The 22216-nt window shown below is 44.2% G+C and overlaps 1 protein-coding gene across 4 annotated transcripts in view; it reads right to left on the bottom strand.

Moving 5' to 3' along the window:
* The window catches only part of MICAL3 (microtubule associated monooxygenase, calponin and LIM domain containing 3), a 200348-nt gene that overhangs the window by 89884 nt on the left and 88248 nt on the right, over window positions 1-22216 (bottom strand). For 2 of the 4 annotated variants that reach the window (XM_028121095.2, XM_088025843.1), the window contains 10 exons: window positions 20845-21102; window positions 20382-20497; window positions 19246-19372; window positions 18172-18268; window positions 15790-15937; window positions 13539-13735; window positions 10852-10964; window positions 10502-10564; window positions 9845-10018; window positions 8198-8281 (listed from right to left, as the gene is read on the bottom strand). In XM_028121095.2, the coding sequence (XP_027976896.1) occupies window positions 8198-8281; window positions 9845-10018; window positions 10502-10564; window positions 10852-10964; window positions 13539-13735; window positions 15790-15937; window positions 18172-18268; window positions 19246-19372; window positions 20382-20497; window positions 20845-21102 (1377 nt within the window). The remainder of the gene's footprint in view (window positions 1-8197; window positions 8282-9844; window positions 10019-10501; window positions 10565-10851; window positions 10965-13538; window positions 13736-15789; window positions 15938-18171; window positions 18269-19245; window positions 19373-20381; window positions 20498-20844; window positions 21103-22216) is intronic. The other 2 variants (XM_028121097.2, XM_028121098.2) reach the window with 1 other exon arrangement.

Here is a 22216-nt window from a genome sequence, read left to right as displayed (position 1 = left end):
AAAAAGACCCGCCAATCACTCTCTAAGCTACTCTACAGCTGGATCAGTTCCATTGTAGGAAAAAGCAGGGCTCATTCTTCAAATGATTACAATTCGAGAGGCACCCAGAATACTGCATAATCACCACTCCATTTAAGAGATTTAATTACACTATGGTCCATACTTTGTCATGCATATTAATATGAAGACATTTGGAATTTAAAAAGCTAATGGCTGAAAACTTTATTATTATTCGATATAGTTGAAATATAAAAAAAATGAGTTTGACAGAATTTGATGCCATGAAAGCTAGCAGCCTCCGTAACTTTGGTGTATGCCTACAGACCTTACATGCAAAACAGACAGACACAGGTGGATTCCCACAGAAGACAGGCCAAAGTTAAGAGCTCTGCAACCTCACTGGGCCACATGACATTTGTGTAGGTGAACTGAGGAGAGGCTGAAGAGGAAAGAGCTTTGCCAAGTTCCAGGCTGTGCTACCTGTCGGAGGGAGTCAGAGGAAGGAGAGGCGGGGCGGGTGGAGGAGCGGAGACTAAGAGAAAGCTCCCACTGGTCAACAAAGAATCGACGAGAAGGTTCAGGCTCTGGCTACAAAATACAAGATGGAGAAAAAAAAAAATCAAAGGAAACGTTAAATAAAGTTACACATTGACCTGAATAGAAGGAATTTGGGAGTTTTAGACCTTTATCTAAATAATAAACAAAGTAAAGAAATATTCTTATTCCAAAAATCATGAATGGCTCACCCTTGCCTCATGCTTACAGTGAAGCTTGCTCTGGAACACGGTCACTGTAGTTGTGAGGCTCCTCTGCAAGCCTTGTCTTCTCCTGTTTGGTGGTTTTACTCAATTCACCCCAAGCAGAAAACGCTGCCAGCCAGGAGGTGGCAGAGGTGGTGTCCTGCTCACACACACACTCTTTATGCCCTGCAGAGCCCCTCACTGGCTTGAGCTGGGACTTCTGGGCAGAAGGAGATTCTACCAGCTTACAAACAGTGAACAGAGATAGCAAATCTAGAGTGAAGCTGACTCCTTCTCCATAAAGGCCAGAAATGTGGCTTTGCCTCTTCTTATTGCCAGTGCTCAGAGAAACTCTGCCTGCCAAGGAGCCAGCCAAATCCCAGCAATGATCAGGAGAAAAGATCCCACATCCTCTGCGGACTGCATGCAATATGTGTAACAAAAGTAAGCCGGGATCCTCCGTGGCCCATGCAGCCAGGAGCCATCCAGTCCCCAGAGAGGGAGAAGGGGGCTGAGAGCTCTGGCAAGTGATAACTGCTTAGTTTCCTACCAGGTTCAGGGTGAAGTACTTGCAGGGTAGAAGGAAGAGGTACTGTCATGGTAAGAGAAGCCAGCCCTCTGTCCCTCTAGCTCCAAGCAGATGCACTGCTCCCCCAGTTCAGAGCCCCCATTAACTTCATAGCTTTAACGGGTGCTCCAGATGCTCAGCCAGCTCATTGGCCCTCAGCTCAGCACATGGGGCAGGCTCAGAAACATAGGCCTGGGGTAGCGGGGGGGATCTCTGTAGAAGAGTACCACCCACCAGAGAGAAACAAGACAGAAGGCAGCTCCCCCCCCAGAGATGGCAAAGCAGTGAAGATGATGGGAAGACTGGGGGTGGGAGGGTGAAGGAGCAGGTGAGTGCGTAGGAAAGATTATGGAATAGTGGAGAGAAAATCTTGGAAGAGAACATAAATGGTAACCCTTAAAGGTATCTAGACAGGAACCCTGCAGTGAAGAATCCAGAAAGCAGCTCACTGGGAAAATGCTACCTTTCCTCTGGGCACTGCAGCCCCAGATGTCTGATAGCTTCTCCCTGCCCATCTCTCCATCTCTCCTTTTCCTTGACACACTTCCTTCTGTTCTTCTTTGCTTAGGCACTGTTTCATGAAAAATCATTAGGACCTCATTAAATATGCATGCCCTGAAATGTAGGGCTTGCCCTTCTCCATGAAAATGCCTAGTTTTCTTTTTGAAAGGAATATAGCCTGGGAAGAAGAGGCTGGGCACACACAGTGCTCGTGGGAGGAAGCAGCCCCAGCAGAAGGGAAGGAAGCAGAGCAAGGCTGTGCGTGAGGAGATGAAAGGGATGCCCTCTTTCCACCTCCATCCCGATCTCTTCTCCCTCACCCAGCACCGATCCACGTGTGGTCCTGGCAGCACACAGACCGCCTGCTCCTCACATGGTAACAGGGCCTAGGGACACAGCACTAGCTTCCTTAGCTGTGACTCTATTTCTCAGAGAGCAAAAGCAGAAAGAGAGGTAAAAATAAAAGAAAAAGGCCCATGTGAAATTAAGAGATGATTCTTCACTCTTGCTGCAGAGCTATACCCACTCACGGACCAGGTTTAAGGGTAACAATAACAACCCAAGAAGTTTGATAAAATAAGCCGGCTTTTTAAAATGGGCATCTCTGCTATTTGTCAAATGATATAATGGCCAGGTGTAATCAGTAACTGTCCCTTCAGTTTTTCAGAAAAGAGTAGCTAAACCTTTTCATTACATACCCCCATCTCGTCACCGCCTTCCTTCCCCTCCATCCTCTTCATACTTGCAAAATCCCTACACCAGTAAGAGCTTTGGCTCTCACAGTATTTCTACCTCTAGAACCCTGAATATCAAAAGATAGAAGCAAATGCCACCTGCTTACTGATCTGAATGCTGGGCAGATGAACGCTCTCCTGTGAATCCTATATACATGGGTCAACACGGTTAGCAACAAGAATTCTTGCTCTTGGCTGGGTGACAAGAGTGTGCACAAAGCAAGGGGAGCAGGGACCGTTCCCACCTTCCCTCTGCCCCACCACCACAGCGTGCCCCATCTGTTTGGCCCTCAGCATCCCATGCCACGGTTCATGCTCTTTTACCCTCTCATGGTGGGGACTCTGCTTGCCACGGCTGTCAGCATCAAGATCCCTGTACGTCTGTTGGCAACAAAGTAGAAACTTAAGCTCCATCCAAATGTTCTATATGGACCTACTAAGTGACAGTGCCAGAAATTCAGAATTCATTTCAACACATATCCCCTGCCCCTGACAGATCCCCACCCCAGGTAACCACACTCCTATCTCTATCAAATCCCATGTCCCATAGTTGACCCTAGGACAACTCCCTGTCCAGCACTCTGTCCATCTGGCCTCCAGTAAGGTCAGCCACATATATAAAGAACTATGGTTAGTACCAAAGTGGAACAAACGTATTTCTTTCACACAGTGGCACAAGATCAGAGGCATTCAATGGAAGGCTTAATAGGAGAGGCCGGTTAGGAGGGTGAAGCTTTCCACAACAAGACATTAGAAAGGAAAGGTGGGGAGATGGAAACTGTCTGGAACAAATGGCCATTACCACAGTCCAGAGGAAACTCCAGGGTGGGGAGTGGTCCCTGAACAAGAACACGGGACCAAAGCATTATTTGTTAAAGGGAAACGTGGACGACTGGAAGCATTTTCAGTCAGCAGACAGGAATATGTACGTGACAGGGATGGAAATCCTGAAGACAGGCATATGGCTGCCTCCACCGACCTGAGGAAACCACTATCAGCAATCACCTGAGGGAAGGGAAGGCTACTCTTATCACTCTTTGGATTATTGCTGAGGATTCACCTTATGGCCGTGTACTGGTGGAAAAACTAATCCAAAGTCTGTAATGTGGCCCATGGGCATATTGTCTCCACAGGCAGGATGAGGCCAGAGCTTGGGCTCAAGTCACACCACCCAGATTCAACTCCTGGCTCCATTACTTACTGTGTGAACTTGTACCAAGTGCTTGGCCTCCTTACCCTATGCCTCAGTCTCCTCATATGTAAAATGGAGGTGGTAATAGTACCTTCCTTGTAGGGTTACTGTGAGAAGTGATTGAGATAACACAGCAAGAACTGAGAACACCACCTGGATCTAAGTTTTAGTTCTTATGTAGAGACAAGGCATAGCATAATCGCTAACCCTACAGTGGCTCAGTTCTTAGACCCAGGCACACAGTATGGGTCTTTAACAATCAGACACATTACAAGGGGTCACCTTTTAAATAGGCCACGTTGGTTGAGAAAATATCTTTCCATAGTTCCTGCCTTTAAAATTAGTATCTTATTTTATAGGGATATCCTACAAAGGTCAATTTATATTCTATAAATATACTTTATATAAGTATGCTTGTTGTCCTCTTTAATCATGTCTGTGGTTAACTGCTCTATAAAGCATTTTTCAAATGATCTGCCTGGAGTGTGAGTGGGTAGACAGGAAGGGCAGGTGTTTGCTGGCACAAGTTGGATAAGCAAGAAGCAGGGCTCTCCAAATCAGAAGGAACCAAATTCATAAAGTGAGGCCCTATAAAAGGCTTCCAAAAGCCCATCTTAATTATATCTCCTTGGGTAGCAAGACAAAAGTGGCTGCTTTAAATGAGGTTATATAAAAAATGTGTTGCTCTCCAGGGCTTTGGGGACCGTGCATCTGTGAGAAATACAGTTTTAGTCTCTGCTTTCATAGTTGTTTTCTATGATGTGGGGCTAGATTAAACCAGCTAGGGTTTGAATGTATTATGTGCTATCCTGGGGTCTGATCAGGAATTGTTCATTTGTAGCAATAAGGTTGCTTCTGCTACAAAAGATCTGTTTTTTGTTGTTGTTGTTGTTGTTGTTTTTAAAGATTTTACTTATTTATTTGACAGAGAGAGACACAGCGAGAGAGGGAACACAAGCAGGGGGAGTGAGAGGGAGAAGTAGGCCTTCCGCAGAGGAGGGAGACCGATAAGGGGCTCGATCCCAGGACCCTGGGATCATGACCTGAGCCGAAGGCAGACGCCTAATGACTGAGCCACCCAGGCGCCCCTGGTCTTTCTATTTTTTTTAATTGTTAGCTCTGAAAAGAGGGAATCCTGATTTGGTCTCTACCCCAGCCACCTACGCAGGCAGGCAGGAAGACAGAGACAAGGACCACAGAGCATGCAGAGAAGATCACCTGCTGGCTGCCAGGCGCCCGACAGGGAGGTGGAGTAGGGGGAGGAGAGAGTGTGATCACTTTTTTGGGGCAGGTCCGAGAATGCTCCTTTTCCCGTCGCTTTTACGCCAACAGACACAAACAGAGAGAACATTGGTGAAACAGGGGCCATGTTTACACTGGATCTGGAAGAATTAACCAGCATTCACCAAAGCCATCCCTCCCGTGCCTCTCCATCCTCCACAGCAATGGCTGTATGGTCAGGGAGGACAGCTTGTCACAGTTGGCGGCTGGCTTCCAGGCCACACTCGTGCTCGTGCTATCTGGTAAGTGCAGACCACATGGGTAGTATCTGTAGCTGGTCTTGGGGCAGAACTTGCAGTGTAACACTTTCTAAATGCCAGGGATCAAGGATATATTCTTTGTTGGTTTTATCAGGGAAGTTAAGGATAGAAGAAATGAGCTAGGATGTAGGTAGAGAGAAAGGGCACATAGGCCAACCATCATGAGGGGAGTGTGGTGACCACCTCCCGAGCGCTCAGTCACCTGTACACCCACCAGCAGCAAAGTGGCACTCTCCTTGAGGGCCCGCCCAAGACAACACCCTGCCATGGCCTCCCTCTCAGCCCCTCGAGCGCACTTAAAAGGTTCTGGAAAACCACCAGGGAAATACAAGGAAGTACAGGAAACAGAATATAAGAATATAAGTACATCTGTCACTAACCGAACACCATAAATATTCATGGATTATTTCCCCATTTTGCCCCTCTCTGTTGTATTGTATTCCCTTCCTGTGAATCTGTGATTCAGAGAACTTTTCAGTACTTAAGAAACAATTACTTGTTTCTAGGCCAGAGGAATCCTCCATTTCCTCATGCCCCAAATGACCATGTGGGGCAGCACACAGATGAAGCCTGGGAGGGAGAAAAAGCTGTGGAGGTTGTGAGGCCAGGGGATACAGACCCCCTGTGTTCCAACCTCTCATGACAATTTACTTCCCAAACCAAGGCTGATTAATGTGCAGACTTTGCCTGCCGGACACATTTCTGAGATCAAAAGGCAGAAGGGTGGGGAGGGAAGAGCCAAAGTGTTTACACAGGAAGGTAAAAAAGAGAAGTCACTGGTAAGCAAAGTTGTTATGCATTTTCCCTCTTCCATACCATGACCTAAGTTAAAACCGATCCTTGCGCCAACTCAGCCACCATTGATTGCTGTGCCTGCCACACCCTCCTGCCTCAATCCAAACCTCTTCAAGAAAAACAAAAAGTGAGTCACCGCAAGGTATCGCTGGTAAGCCCCCTCTCATTCCTAAAGGGAGCTAACGAAAGCCATCGTCAGGATGTCAGAAGCAGAGGGCCACTGGAGTACACCACTGAAGTGCCTCTGTTCCCATGTTTCTGGAGCACCAGAATGTTCCTGTTCTCTCAGGAGATAAATTTACAGGGCCAAGACTCATGATACCATCTTTGATTTAGTGTTGAGGAAAAATTACACGTTAACTGTGACTTACAGTTGTTTGACAGCCAAGTAAATTTACAATTCCCAACTCTATATAGCAATGATCTAATAGGATTTTCATTGCTCATGGTTCTTCACTAAGATCTACCCAGATATTCTTTCCAACTGTAATCTCTGGTGCCCACTCCACAGAACCCAGGTTTGACTGCTGCCTATAGAGCCTACCTATATTCTACTTCATTGACTGTGATCATAAATTACCCAGATGACAACTTAGCTGTTATGTCTCCATGTAGCACCCCGCACAAGGTCAGAGGCCAGATACTTCATAAACAGGGGAAACATAAGCAGGCCCACAAACACCAAGCTCCTGATGATCCATCAGGTGATGAGCTAATATGCCAGTCTTCACCAGAACAGAGGCTTGGCTGAGCCAGGCTCTTCGGGTCACACTTACTACCCTTGAGACTTCCCAGCAAGCCAACCCAAAGCTGCTCTGGGCACATGACAGTTAAAGTCATCTGTTCATCCACTACACGTATTACAACTGATATCCCTTCCCCACTGCTCCTCCTATCTCAGGTGACTTTGTTGAACATTGTCAGAGTCTAGTTTGGGGGAATCTAGTTTAGAGTTCATTTTCTCCTTCAGCAGATCCTCAACTAAAAATTACCTTTCAAATCATACACTCCACCTAGACTTCAAGGCAAAGGGTAAGGAAATAAAATGGATTTTCCAATGAGTCTTGTTTGTTTGTTTTCCAGAAGACCTCCTCCAAAAACAGAGAAAGAAGCAGCTTGGCCTCTGTTGTGAGTTTGGACATTGCTCCCCGGCTTCCATCTCAGCCTCATGGGCCCTGCCTTCAATGTGGCATATTATTTAATTTAAAAGAGGTTAGAAAGGAAACTTTTGCCCTGAATGTAATTCAAATAAAATCCACTTGCCACTCCCCAGCACCTCCCAGCACTAGCTGGCGCTCGACAGCACAAGAAGAAATCGAGGGTCAGCTCACCTGACCTCTCAGAATCTTAGTCCTAGATGATACCAAACCACAAGACAGAGAATCCAGGCTGCACTCACAGAGGAGGAACTTGCTCAACTGTGACTTGGGAAAAAATACAGTAGAGGCCCCAATCCTTCTGATGGGTTTCCTATTATCAATGAGGTGCCATCCCTCCACCCACTTCTTTCTGTCCTATCCAATACTGCTTAGGAGCAGCTTTCTAGGAGATCCTGTAAAAACTTTACTGAAAATTTTCAAGGAGTATTTTAAATGGAGACAAAACGCCAAGAAAATGCCTATGCTCATCTTTGTCAAGGGTCTGAAACAAATAAAAATCATAGTTCAAGATATTTCCTGGCTAACATTTTCCTATTTAATGTGAAAGGCTCCAATGCCCCAATTCTCAGCCTTGCTGAGTTCAGGATTCTCCCTCCACTAGTTACAAGGACACATGTAAGCAAAAAAGTCAACTTGGGACAAAGGCTATGGTGGTAAAACTGGAGAAGCTAAGGTATCTGGAACAACTTCCCACAGAGCTTCAGCTAGTTTCAAAACCACATTAACCACCTACTCTTTTAACTGATTTCTCAAATCCCAAGGAGTTAAACAAATCATGCAATACAATCAGGACTGTCTGTTAAACTTTTCCCTAGAGCTGCTACTCAAATGAGTACAGAATCTTCCTGGCCTTGGGAGCTAGGATTCTAAAGTGTAGGCCTCAGCCCTGGCTGGAGCAGAGGGATGAGTAGGGTGGGAAGGCCCAGGGAAGCAGTACCCATTCTGGTCCCTGGGCAGCTCCTTTACCTGTTTCCACTGGGGGGTGGGAGCAGGGTGACCCTGCTCAGGAAGGCAGCAGGACGGCTGGCTGACCCCACGCTCTTGTGTCGGCTGTGACACACAGGCCAAGTATGGGTGGGGGACAGGACATGGAGACAAAACAAAATAAAATACATTAAAGTAGGAGAAGACACAAAAACGATACTCACGGTGGACAGACACACATCTAGGAGCGGGGAGTGGGGGCAGACACAGAATTAATTCTTAGAAAGTTACACTTACAAAGGAAACAAAATACCCCAACCCCACAAACCAAAAGTAAATGCGAAAGGAAAAAACGAGGAAATCAGAAGCTGTAATTTTCACTCTCCTCTTCCCTAGCTCAAAGCTCTAAACCTAAACTACTAATTCTAGTTTGGAAAACTGATCTTTCTACTCAAAATGACGAACACAACCTTCCCTTAGGGACAAACTTCCTCCCATGGAGAGCATTCCAGATCTCCTGAGATGGGGCAGATCCCGTGGTTGCTAGAGCTGCCGGGCAACCTCAGATGTCTACCAATGAATATTATTATTCCTCTCTATGAGCCACAATACATATGATTGGAGTGTAAAAATTAATAACCAAAGGCTAAATGTGAGAAGAAGTTAATTATGGCCAGACTCCAAGCAAAGTCATTACCACCCCCCCACCACCCCTGGTCCTGAGAACAATGGCTGATATGTATGGAAAAGTTGAAGAAAGAGAGTAAAAGAATAAAAAGAATGGGCTTCCTTTCCTTTGGATGTTCTCTCAGGTCATTAGGGAGTTTTATAAGAAACTTCCTGTGTTAATCTCCAAATCCAGCCCCTCCTCTTACAAGCAAGAGGAGGGACGAGACCCAGCAAAGACATCTCAAGTCAAATGCTCCTGTCTAGCACTCTCAAGTTAGTATCCATGATGACTCTTTAAAATGTTCATACCTCCTGACCTAGTTCGAGGATAGCCTATGAAAACCATCCACAACACACAAAAGAAGATTTATCACAAGAACATTTATTATCTTTGTACTTTGTCATGAAAGATGAGCAACAACAAAAACATCCAACACTAGAGGAAGAGTGAAGAAAAGCATGGTACATACACATATTGGAAGATGCTTGTAGAGTTTGGAACAACATGGGAATGTGCCCAAAGTTACGTGAACAAAGCAGAACAGAAAGCGTATATTCCGAATGACCTCAACTATGAAAACAAAAATGCACTGAAAACAGACTAGAAAGAAATATAACAAAATGTTAACAGAATTAGAGGTGTCTTGATTACCTTTATTATTTTCTCCAGGATTTTCCTCAATACGTATCTACCTCTTCTATAATTCAAATATGTCTGCACATATGGGAGCATATAAATATGTATAGATATATATATAAAACTTTAAATCCCTCTTCTGAATTTTTGCCACAGACACCTCAGACATGAATGGTAAGGAGAAAGCAGTGCTGAAAACATAGGAGGAGCTTATAAAATGCTTTTCTCTGCCACAGTCAGACAAAGAGAAAACCAGACATAGTCTTGAGCGCATGAGTGCTCAGCTGAGACACACCCCATCCCACTTCATTTGACTGGGAAGACCCCTCCTTCCTATATGGCCAGACCAAGCGTGGATGGGTGAGATACAAAGTGGGGTTTACCTGTCTCCTCATGCCAGTGGACTGTGGGGGTGCATTCTCTTCAAATTTGGCCAGCAGCTGGGTCGCCATGTACTTCACTTTGTTCTGATTGCCAAGGGCCACATCCATTCTCCTGTCTGTCAGAGTGCTCACCAGTGTGGGCCTTCCTCCTCTGTAGCCCCGCGGCACGTCCTCCTGACAAACATCAACACCCGAGAACCGGCCTCGGTTAGAGGAGCCCCCTACAAATGCCCTTCCCTCAAAGAAGGAGTGAAGCCAGTGCCTGGCATGGTGGCTGCTATTTCTGCTTTAGGTTAAGCTTAACAGCTCTCTTCAAGGTTCTAATATCGACGTGCAGTCAGCAAGGCTTTGGTGCATGGGGCAGTATAACAAGGTACTCGGGCTTGGGCTGGTGTTGTCCTCTCTCAGGGAAGCCACCGCCCCCGGCCAAACGTGCACTTCTGAGGGGAGAGGAAAGCACTAGTGCGCGTGTGTGTATGCTCCTTAGACGCTCCCCGAAACACCGAACAAAAGCAACAGCCCACTGAAAAAGCAGCTGCCCACAGAAATTCTCATAAAAATGAATATGAAAAGATCCAGCAACACCAGTTCGGAGGTGGCCTTCAGCCCGGAAGGGCAATTCAGTGGGACCCCCCAGCGAATCCCGGCAATGCTCACCTCTTCCGACTGGCTGGTCTTTCTCCTCTTTCCGGTGCCGTCCGGGTCCTTCTCCTTCTTGTCCTGTGCCAAGGGGTGAGGGCGACTGTCATCCTCGTCGCCGTGCCTCGCCTTTAGGTTCGTAGCAGGCCAAAAACCTCTTCCGTTTTTTTTTAAGGTTTTATTTATGTATTTATTTGACAGAGAGAGAGCGCGCGCACAAGCAGGGGAGCGGGAGAGGGAGAAGCTCCCGCGGAGCAGGGAGCCCGAGGCGGGGCTCGACCCCAGGACCCCGGGACCATGACCCGAGCCGAAGGCGGACGCGTAACCGACTGAGCCACCCAGGCGCCCCCCAAACCTCTTCCATTCACCTTGGGAGAACGCTTCCGAGAGATGGTCTGTCCAAGTTTGCTGAGGAAGGAGATGGGGGATTTGGTGCTGGCTATAAGAACTGCTTTCTCCTCAGCATTCAGGTCCAGGGCCTCTGTAAACAGGAAGCAATGTTGAGCACAGCCCTGGAGGGGGCTTCAAAGTACTGACCAGAACTACACTCCTTGCAGGAGGCTCACAGAACCTCAGAAAACTCTAAAGGTCCATCTGCTTTGACAAAAGCAAGAGGAACTCAGCAGGAAATTCCACCACGGAAATGTACACTAAGGTCTGGATGTTGACCTTTCTCTTTTCCATCCATGTTAACAGAACCAACTCTTTCTTCTAATCCACTTCGGTCACAAAACCCTCCACTTTTCCTTTTCAAAAGTTGGAATCTGCCTATGATTGTTAGTTATGACAGACTGCTAAAGCCTCACCTTCGTGATAAAAATTTCAAGGTAGAGGGAGAAAGGGAGGAAGGGTATATAGCTTAGGGTCATTGCCTTTGATTATGCAGACCCCATGTACTTAGGTGCACATAATGGGAAGGCTCTCCCTGAATAGGTATACTGATGTTAGAGTTGTGGATTCCTCTTGTAAGAACTGCATATCTGGTCAGAAAAAGCCATGGACATCTATAAGAGTACATAGGCTAGAAGATACTGGAGAACCACAAACTCTGTGGATTCCAAAGTTTTATTAGTAACAATAGTAATTTTAAAAGTAACTGAAACTAATACTATACTGCTGATATTAAATGCTTCTGTTTGTCAAACATTCTCCTTAGCACATCACAGTTTTATGTTATATGTACATAAAATATGTACCATTTTACGAATGAGGAAACTGAGGCACAGGGAAATTTAGTTACTTGCCTAAGCTCAAACAGGTGGAACTACTGGGAAATAAATCCAGGTTGGGTACCATGGTCAACACTCTAAAGCATACTCACTCCAGGGACAATAAATGACAACAGGAATATTTTTTTGGTAGCATTCTGGTAGACTGAGGCAGCAGGCTGAGGGCCAAACACAGACGGAAAAACACTAAAAGGTTGGAGAAGAGAGAGAAGCCAGAGAAGGAGCAGTTACAGAAGAAAGAGAATGAAGCAAACAAGTACAGGACCAGAGAGGCCAGTGAGAAGAGGGAATTTCAAGGGAAAGGACACAATTCCATAGTGCTGAATAATGCAGAAAAGCCAAGTGGGTGAGCGGTGCAAAACGAGAAAAGAAATGCAGATTTGGTGATTCTTCATGACTGTAGAGAACAGTTTTGGCAGAGCAGTAAAAAAGAAGCTGGGTTGCAAAGTGTTACAAAGTTTAGGCCTTAGAAGGTAGACGTCCTCACTGACAGGAGGAATTCTTAATCTCAGGAATCAAACTGAGGGTTGCTGGAGTTGGGGAGGGGTGGGAGGGAGGGGGTGGCTGGTGACGGACACTGGGGAGGGTGTGTGCTATGGTGAGCACTGTGAATTGTTCAAGACTGTTAAATCACAGACCTGTACCCCTGAAACAAATAACACATTATATGTTTAAAAAAAAGAAAAAGAAGAAGATAGCAGGAGGGGAAGAATGAAGGGGGGGAAATCGGAGGGGGAGACGAACCATGAGAGAGGATGGACTCTGAAAAACAAACTGAGGGTTCTAGAGGGGAGGGGGTGGGGGGATGGGTTAGCCTGGTGATGGGTATTAAAGAGGGCACATTCTGCGTGGAGCACTGGGTGTTATGCATGAACAATGAATCATGGAACACTACATCAAAAACTAATGGTGTAATGTATGGTGATTAACATAATAATAATATAAAAACTTATCAAATCACTATGTTGTAAAAAAAAAAAGTTTCACAGAGGAGGAGTTCTTTGTGATGCTATTGTTACTTGGAGAAATAGTCTAATGACTGAGTAAGTTTGGGAAATGTCCAGTTACAGAAAATTATGTGAGCTTAACTACTTCAGGATCTTTCAGAGCCTTTAGCTTGTTAAGGTACACTGTGATTCTCTAAGGGGGAACAATATAAGGTAGCATTTTTCTAATGTATGTGACCAAGGAACTCCACACTCCCTCCACACTCTACTGCCACTTTTTTCTTAACTGAAACTCCAGTTAATGTTTTAAGAAATGACGGCTCTTTGGGGCGCCCAGGTGCTCAGTCTGTTAAACGGCTGACTTCAGCTCAGGTCATGATCCCAAGGTCCTGAGATCAAACCCCGCGTCGGGGTCCCTGCTTGATGGGAAGCCTGCTTCTCCCTCTCCTGCTTCCCCTGCTTGTGCTTGTGTGCGCTCTCTCGGTGTCAAATAAATAAATAAAATCTTTAAAAAAAAAAAAAAGAAGGTAGGTTAGTACTCCTAGTGAGTACTAACTACTTTTCAAAAAGCCTGGTTCTGAGAGAAAGGGTATGAGAAAGTAGTAGAGTCAAGGCAAACATTTTGCAAAGGAATGATTTTTGCATATTTATAGATTCAGTGAGAAAGTCTGGGGAAAGAAAGAATGGCTAAGAATATACTAGTAGAGAAGGAAAAAATAATGGAGCAAAGTGCTAGGGCCTTACCCAGACAGCCAACATAGAGTAAGCGCAGGTTTGCTTTTGGTGGTACTGATGAAGGACATGGTTAGAAGAAAGAAAAGCCAGGCAACAACAAAGAAGAAATGGTGGCCTTCCAGAGCAGTGCCCACCAGCCCTTACCACTGGAGGGGAGTGAGTCCTTGAACATCTCGTAGAACTGAGTCAGGTACATCACCATAGAAAGCTTGTCAGGCTCCCCCACCGAGGCCATTTCTTTGCCTGTCATGATGGGAGAAATGCCCAGCTCCTTCTCGGCAATATCAAAGGCCAGCTGGTTATTCTTCTCCACATTTTGCTCATCCAAAGAATCAAAATCTCTAAGAAACAGAATGAGAAAAACATATCAACAAGGGCTGCTTGTCCTCAAGCCAGAAAACACAGTATCAGTGGAGTCGTCATCATTTCTTAGTCTTTCAGCTACAATCCAGGGTGCGGGGGTATCACCGCAATCTGACAGCCAACCTGTTCATCTCACCTTTTGGTCTCCTCCCTTTCACTAAGAAAATGCAAATCATCCTCAAGGAGAAGAAATGATTAAAGATCTACTCAGGAAGGAAAAAAGGGGGGGAAAGTTGAACTACTCTCATTTTCCCAATAACATAAATTTCTTACTAAAAGGTAAGTTCAAGAATAGAACTACCTTTACTACATATCCTCTTGTACCTTGTATGTGACCTGTATATATTAAACTAATGCTCAATAATGATAAATATCCAATTTGGATCAGACTGCTTCTAAAGGCCTAGGACTATCACTCGCTGTGTCATTTGGACCAGACGTGCTGTTGATGCACTACATCAGCTCTGGTAATCTTATTCAGCCTTCTACTTGAAGGGAAATTCCAAAACCTTCCTCAAAAGATTTTTCCACTGCTAAACTTCCTGAGTATTCCCAAGTATTTAAATTAACAAACACTTCCCACTGGGTCTCAAACTTCTTGCCATTCGATCAAGTAAAGACTGATAGTATTCTTCTTTAAGAGGTGATTGCAGATCAACAGGGCAGGCCTTATTTTGTGTTAACCTACTACTGACTCTGTATCAAGGTTTTCATTTTTCTAAATGCCTTTTCTCTATAGATTAAGCCTATTAAACCAGGAAGGCCTCATCCTGAATGAAGTCAGTGTAGTCTAAACAGTGCCAAATCACCTACTCACTGCTTTGTGTTCTGTTACACAGAACTTCCCTAGACCTTCTGCAGGCAGCCTTCTCCCTTTACCACCCCCCAACCTCACCTGCTAGGTTCCCTTCAGCTACTTTTGCCTCCATCTCCTTTTCTTTCCTGACTTCCCTTTGGAAGAGAACAGACTCACCCAGTCTTCTTCTAAAGCACTCTGTGCCATTCATCACCATCCTTCTGAAACTACTCCCTCTTCCTCTCCCGTCCTTTCTTGATGGGGGGGAGGGGGGCTTACTTTCACTTACCATTTGCCAACCTCTGCATTAGCTAAGGGACAGAAGCACTGGAGGTCACTTACTTTATCCAAACAAATCAGAAATTCCCATTCCTAAAGCATACTATATGTAGGGCTGTTTCTACTAGCTCTTGCCTCATTAATTTATAACCTAATATAAATAGGAACTATGTTTCTTAGGTTCCCTTAAGCAATCATTAAAGCAAACGCACAAATCTGGGCCCTAATGATAAAAAGACAGGCAGCCAAAATAATTCAACAGGCTTTTCTTCTGTTTCTGGATCTTCTTGTTTGGCTTCCATGGTAATGAATGCCTATGGGGGAAATCTGAGTGCATTGGTCACTGTAGTTGACCTGGGGTCATCCTATTGTAGTGATTCTGCATTTAGGTGAGTGAAGAATGGCCAAAAGAGAAGGTGTCACTGATATAAGTGGGTAAAGTGGCCTGAATCTTGTGGGCCTGGGCAGAGTATATTTGCAAAAGGCGCAATTCTTAACAGAGATAATACCAATGAACTATGATAAATCGGGTTAAGTATTCACTGTTTTCTGTTTTGCTGGTAGTGACATATTTTTGCCTTCAGCCAGCCAAATGTTCTAGTGAGGTTTTCCTTATGACCAACAGCATCTGAGAGATAGCTGGCCGAAATGAAGAGTTCAACCTGGGGCCAATAAACATAGTTTTCCTTTGTGTGATGTTAATAGGCCCAGGTGGGTGTTAAAACCAGTTTTTGACCTTGTGAGTGCTGTGATTTTTAAAACCTCAGCTGGATTCAGCTACATGATGCTTGACAGAAGTTTTAAATATAACTAAACTGAAATTAATCACTGCCTTCTAGAAAAAAGTACCTTGCTATGTATCTCATTCTAGATAAAAATATAAAATTTGGCTGACAGCAAAATACTCTGAGGTCCTGAGGGAATACAAAATGAAACACAAAGTTTGTCACAACTTACATCAGATCAGGGCGGTATCTATGGATGATCGCACATAAGGCCAGTCCACTTTTCCAAGACATAGTGAGATCTGTCACATTTACCCCTGCATAGCCATCTGTCTGCCTTTGGCACCAACCCAGCAGTTTGCTTGAACGAGCTACAGACTCTAAAACAACAAAAAAATTATCAGAAGTGTGGTCACTTGGTAGCACTGATGTAGGATCCTCTTTGTAGTACACATATCCAGTTTGAAAAATTACTAAAGGTAGGAACAAAATAGTTGTCACTGTTTCAAAAGTAAAAAGCTATGTAACTGGTATCACGATAGTGGAATTTTAGGTAGGTAAGAATTCACCCAGACTCTGATGTCAATGCCAGCGCCCCTAACAGCATAAGTCACAAGAGGGATGATCTGGATCTGTTCATGCTAAAGCCCAGGGTCCTGGCAGCACTCTTGGATACTGACTTAGATGGAAGAGCGCCATCTACTGAGCTGTCACCTTCACTTGCAGAAGGTCTAAGATTTCCCTGGAGAGTAGCTTGGCAGCTAGCTGAGGAATCTCCTTCCCTTCAAAGTAATATTGAGAGGAGTAGAGCAGAAAAGAGTCCATTCTCTCTAGCAACACATTAAACCAATAGCAAGCAAAGCCCACTCTTACACGTTCCAGGGTATAGAGCGATTTGTCAAATGAAGAAACTGTAGGATTACACTGGCAAAGCCAAGGACCCCAGACCCGAACGGTCCCTCCGGCCAGGATTGGCACTCTATATTATAAATGATCACATCTTGAAAAAGTGAACACATCAACAACACAAAAAAGTGAACACAATACTTGGATGTTTTCCAGTTCGCTGCTGTGTCTTCTTGAACACAAAGGGCCTTTCTAAAAGTCCGTTTTTCTTAATTGCATCAGAGGAGCTCTGATATGGAGCATTTAGAAGAATCTGCGAACTCCCATTTGTGTCCAAGAACGTCTGTTCTCTTACCTTTGGCAACTGGAAATGTCTAACCTTGTATGAAGTCATTTACTGATTTGGGAACATAAGATAAAAACTGCATATCATAAAAATCCTATTTCATTTAAGTCTTTTGGTGAAAATGTATTCTAAAATTATACAGAGAAACACTCCTGCTGTTATCATCATAAATCAAAAATTTACTTCAGAAATTAACTTTATTCAGATGTCTCCCAAGTCTGTATATCCATCAATCCAATATGTATTGGGCAACTTCAATATTCCAGGCTCTAAAATGATAGTGACAAAGGTATATTGTCTGCTTTCAAGTAGATGACACCGAGTGGAGAAAGATGAAAATGTTTCCAACTGCCTGTTGGTTGTGAAATTCACCTTGACAATCCAATAACATGTCAAACTCAAAACAGACCCAAACCTTCTCATCCTCCCACTTCCTTGTCCAAGCTGATGGCAGCATCATCTGCAACCATCTCTTGACCCATGCAACCAAACTGCTGATGCCCACTGATTCTGGCTCTTTAATACACTCTCACTCACATAATTAATAATGACAATGACAAAATGGCTGCCATTTGTCACCACAGTGTGAAGTAACTATTTCTTATGCCCATTTTACAGACAAGGAAACCAAAGTTCACAGATGCAAAATACCCTCTTCTAGCCCACACACTTCACAAATAGCAAAGCTTGGACTCAGACCCAGTTGCACCTGGCCCCAAAGTCAGAGTTCTTCTAACTATGCTCCATTCCCTTGTCCATCCTCAACATCAGCATCAGATTCAGGCCTTCACCACCACTAGCTTGACTGCTACAGTGTATTTCTAACTAGTGGCCCTGCGTCTGGCATTTCCCTTCTCCATCCCATCTTACATGTAGCTGACCAGGTATATTCATGTTGCTCTCCTCTTAAAAAAATCTACAGGGGTCCTTCAGTGAACACAAAATACAGAATGGCTTTTATCTCTATAACTGTATCCCGGCAATGTCATAGTGCTCAGCTAAAAATGCCACTGCTTTTTCCTAAAGCTTCCCCTAGAAACCTTAGTTGGTGTGTGTGCACTCACTTCCTCTCTCTCTCTTTCTCAACAGCATTTGTACCTGATTTCTCTTTATACCCTCCTAAAACCTTAGGCTGAGGGTTTTGCCCTGACATTCCTGAGATTTTTGGCTGGGCAATTCTTTGTTGTGGGGAGCTGACTTGTGCACTGTAGGTTTAGCAGTGTCCTTGGGTGCCAACAGCACCCTCCCCTAGTCATGACAATCAAAAATGTCTGCAAACACTACCAAATGTCCCCTGGGGCAAAATCAACCCTGGTTGAGAACCACTGCCTTACAGTACTGTGTGCACTAACAGCTCAATGAGTAAGTATGAATTTCTCTGAATAGGTTACTTGCATTTAAAAGGTCGCTACCAGAACTCACCATTGCGAGTCAACTTTGGGGTAGTTCGGGAATTCACCAGGTTCTCCATTTCCAGACGAATATCTTTTGTTTCCCCAGTATCATATAAATGGCGCACCTGGCAGAAAGTTAAGAAGGAAAATCAAACACCATGCAACAAGTTCCCATCTGAGAGCAAAATGAAAGACTAAGATAGCAGGTTGGGCAAAGTTCAGATAAAGACAATGACCTTTAAATCCTTTCTGGTATGTGGTGGGGTTACATACAAATAAATACATATTAGTGTAAAAAAATTGTGCTAAAAATTAGCTACTCAGCCAAGGAGGGCTCTCTGATAGTCACTATTGGACCATTAATACTGCCCATTGACAGCAGGTCTCATGGGCCCCTTATATAAAGGATATAGAAGGCTTAAAGCCATAAACTTGCAGAAAGTGAATAAAAAATTACCCAAGTACATAATAGGCAAATATGTTGAATGGGCTGCTTTCTAAAAATTGTTGGGCTCTTCGGGATTATTGCGCTTTGTCAAATGTCATTCTTAATGCAATTATAAGGCTTTAGACATCGTGGGAAATAACTCAGCAGCGCAAAAAAACTGACCAATGGTATCTTTAACTTGCAGAGAGCGTCCTGACTTTCAAAGTTCCTTCAAGTGAACAATCTCATTTGCCCTCACAATGGTCCTGTGAATAGCAGGACTATTATCTCCACTTTATCGATGAAGAAGCTAAGGTTCAGAGAAGACGGGATGACATGTCCATGTCAAAGTGACTGGTGGCAAGAAGTCCCGTTTTCTGAGCAATGAGCAAGTGCTCTCTCCCCTACAACATGCAGCTTGAATGGGGAAGCCCTGGAAAAAGTCCTGGATCCACCATTTTGGTCACATGGGCTCTTCTGGCAAGTCATTCAACAACTTCCTCCCTTAGCTGCTCAATCTGTTGATGGAAAGTGATACCATTCCAGGGAGACATCCACTTGGATTATGAAAGAAGTGTGTGTATATGGTATTATTAGACACATTTCAGTGTTTCAGAGGCCTGATCCATCCTGAAAATGGGCCCAGGTGTAGATAACTGGCTAGAAGGCTCTTACCTGGCTTGGGCGGAGGAAGTTGATGTTAATATTGGGATATCTGGTGACAGGGTCGATACTGTATTGGCTGAAGTTTTTACTCACATTCTCAGGGGTGGTCTGAGGCAGCAACCTATAAATGCTTTCCCTGCAAGAACATATAACAATTTAGTCAGAGCAGTGAAAAGCACCATGCACATCTCCCTCTCCTTTCATAATATTCCTATTTTTTGACAGTGTCCTGAATAATCTGAAGGATATGACAAATCCTCACCCTTGAAAATTTTTCTCCAAACCTACATCAGCCCTTGCTCCAATTCCCACCACACCAGTGATTCCACAGGCACTGGACTGATTAAGGACCAGTAGCAAGAGCAAGTACACTGTGGTGGGCTGGGCTAAAAAAGCCTGATTCTAATTTAAAAGGCAACTAATTTACTGTTTTGTTTTGTTTTTTCAAGTAGGCCAGTATTTAATTTTTAAGAAAAACACAGATGAAAAAAGCATTTGCCACCAAACTTGCCCAGAGTACCTTAGGTAACAGGCTTAAAATGCTATCAACCATCAATTACACCCAGGAAATCTTGTATTTCTCTCGTTTTCTAGTCAAGGCATCTGTTCTTTATTAGCAAACAAATCCTAGGATTCTTACCTTTTTTGCAATAATCTGCTTTAACATATCTGACATTTAAAAGCTTGAGAAATGTTTACAAGCAGTTTGGGGTTTTCTTTTGAATTTAAAGTCACTTCTTGTTTCTTTTCTTATGTTAGTATGTCCCCTGCTACCACACTGATTTCACTGGCGTAAGTCTTTCTACTTTAAGGACAGGAAGATTTAATGTACTATGCTTATATATTTGTTCATGTGACTGTCATAAAGGAATCAGATACTGTTCTTTAATGGAATACAAAAATTCAGATACCATCTGTCAGTAACTAATTTGGAAAAAAAAAGAAGTGCACTTAAATTAGTCTTTACATATCTATGATTTTATTAGTCAATATCTTGCTTTCCTTCTCTTAAATATGAAAACATCTTTAATTAAGAAAGAGAGTGAGAGAGGGAGAAGAAAGAAAACATGTACTCTGCCTGAGGAGCAAACCACTCATCACTCCCAGTTTTCTCGTGGAAGGGATCCCTGGATATTTCCCATTACCTCTCGGCCAGGACCTCCAAGGGGCTTGTTCCTAGAGACCAACTTCGTACCATCCAGGCTGAGTCCATAGCAGCTAGAAATCCTCGAGCTATTCCTGTTCCCATTGGCCAAAAAGGCTATGAAGGAGACAGAAAACAAAAGAATTAAAATAAATTTCCTTTCAATAGAGAGGAACTAAATTAAGAAAGAAAGTTTGCTGTTGACAGTACTTTTTGGCAACTGTTCAGATATTGGGCTTTCCCACTTCATAAACTGGTAGAGGAGCAAATCACAGAAGTTGCAGAGCTTCCATCCATACTTAGCAACTTGCCTACTTCCTGGTGTATCTCCTGCAGGGAGTCTACCTCTGCTGCACAATGTTGTAGACACTCATTCTACAACCTGGGATATTCACGTTTGTTCCTTATTATTACTGCTTCCTTAGTTGTCTCTACTATAAAGCACTGCCACCCTTACCACTCACCTCTAGGAGGCTGTCCCCAACCAGGGCCACTAACAACTGGTGTCCATTCTGCTCTCGCACCAAGGCAGCATTCTCGGAGGCGTACATACAAGTGAAGTCGAACATGGCCACATCAGGCTGCCCATAGTGATTGATGGCAAAATCCAGAGATGGCAGCTGCTGCTGAGTGGAGAAGTCTGCCGCCTCCCTGGCATAGTTCAGCAGAGCCTCTCGGTCCACATTCTCCCGGGAAAGCAAGAGCTCTGTGTCGGCATAGTCCTGTCTCCAGAGAGAGAAGAGGGTCGAGGGAAAAGCCCTGTTAGAGCCACACTACACATGTCAGATGTAAGCCAGTTTCACAGCCTTTCCCTTCTTCCTAAAGTGATTTCATCTTCCAAAATAAGTCTTCTACCCAAAGAGAAAAGGGGGAGGCGGTTTCTTTTTAAAAATTATTTCTTTTTAAAAAGATTATTTATTTATTTGAGAGAGAGAGAGCACATGAAGGGGGTGGTGCAGGGGGAGAAGGAGAGGCTCTCCACTCACTGAGTACAGAGCCTGATGCAGGGCTGGATCCCAGAACCCTGAGATCATGACCTGAGCCGAAGGCAGATGCTTAACTGACTGAGCCACCCAGGTGCCCCTTCTTTAAATTAAAAAAAGAAAAAAAAATATTTATTTATTTGAGAGAGAGGGCGAGCACGGGGGCAGGGGGATAGGAGAGGGAAAGAGAATCCCAGACAGACTCCCTGCTGAGCATGGAGCCCAATGACCCCAAAACCCTGAGATCATGACCTGAGCCAAAATCAAGAGTCAGATGCTCAACCGACTGAGCCACCCAGGTGCCCCATGGGGGAGGCTGTTTTTAAAAGAGCACAGGTTTTGCTGCCTGGTGTTTCCATTTACTTGGAGCATGTCACACTTCTTTAATCTTGCCTAATCCAGCTCATGGAGTTGTTCTGAATACCAAATAAAATAATTTATGTGATGGTACTTTCTAAGCTTAAGAAGCATTTTATAATTTATGTTATATTGGCGATCATTATCTTCCGGGTAGCAAATAGCTTCTGGCAAATGGGACCACACAAAATACTCAGCATTGTGTAATTCATCAAACCCAAAGGAAACACCCCAAAGCTCCAGTGCCAAAAAGATGTGAGGTGGGAGCAATGGCAGTCCAGGGGGCTGGGAAGAAATATACTGAAAATGGAACAGAGGTTTTCAAAATAATACATAAGATTCTGAAAGGCTCCACAGAAACCCACCAACAAAGAAAAACAAAGATGAGAGGAAAAACAGCTTTCCACATAAAGGACTGAAAAACTTTTCTGTTTTGGAGATTCCTGGCTAACTGAGCCAAATCTTTATTCTCCTAAAGTGGGGCCTAAGGTTTGTT

The sequence above is a fragment of the Eumetopias jubatus genome, unplaced genomic scaffold (assembly GCF_037043125.1).
Source record: "Eumetopias jubatus isolate StellerSeaLion01/CBP00866 unplaced genomic scaffold, mEumJub1_p1.0 scaffold_8, whole genome shotgun sequence".
NCBI classification, from domain to species: Eukaryota; Metazoa; Chordata; class Mammalia; order Carnivora; family Otariidae; genus Eumetopias; species Eumetopias jubatus.
Note: the sequence above shows the minus strand (reverse complement) of the source record. Positions and strands in the feature narration are given on the sequence as shown.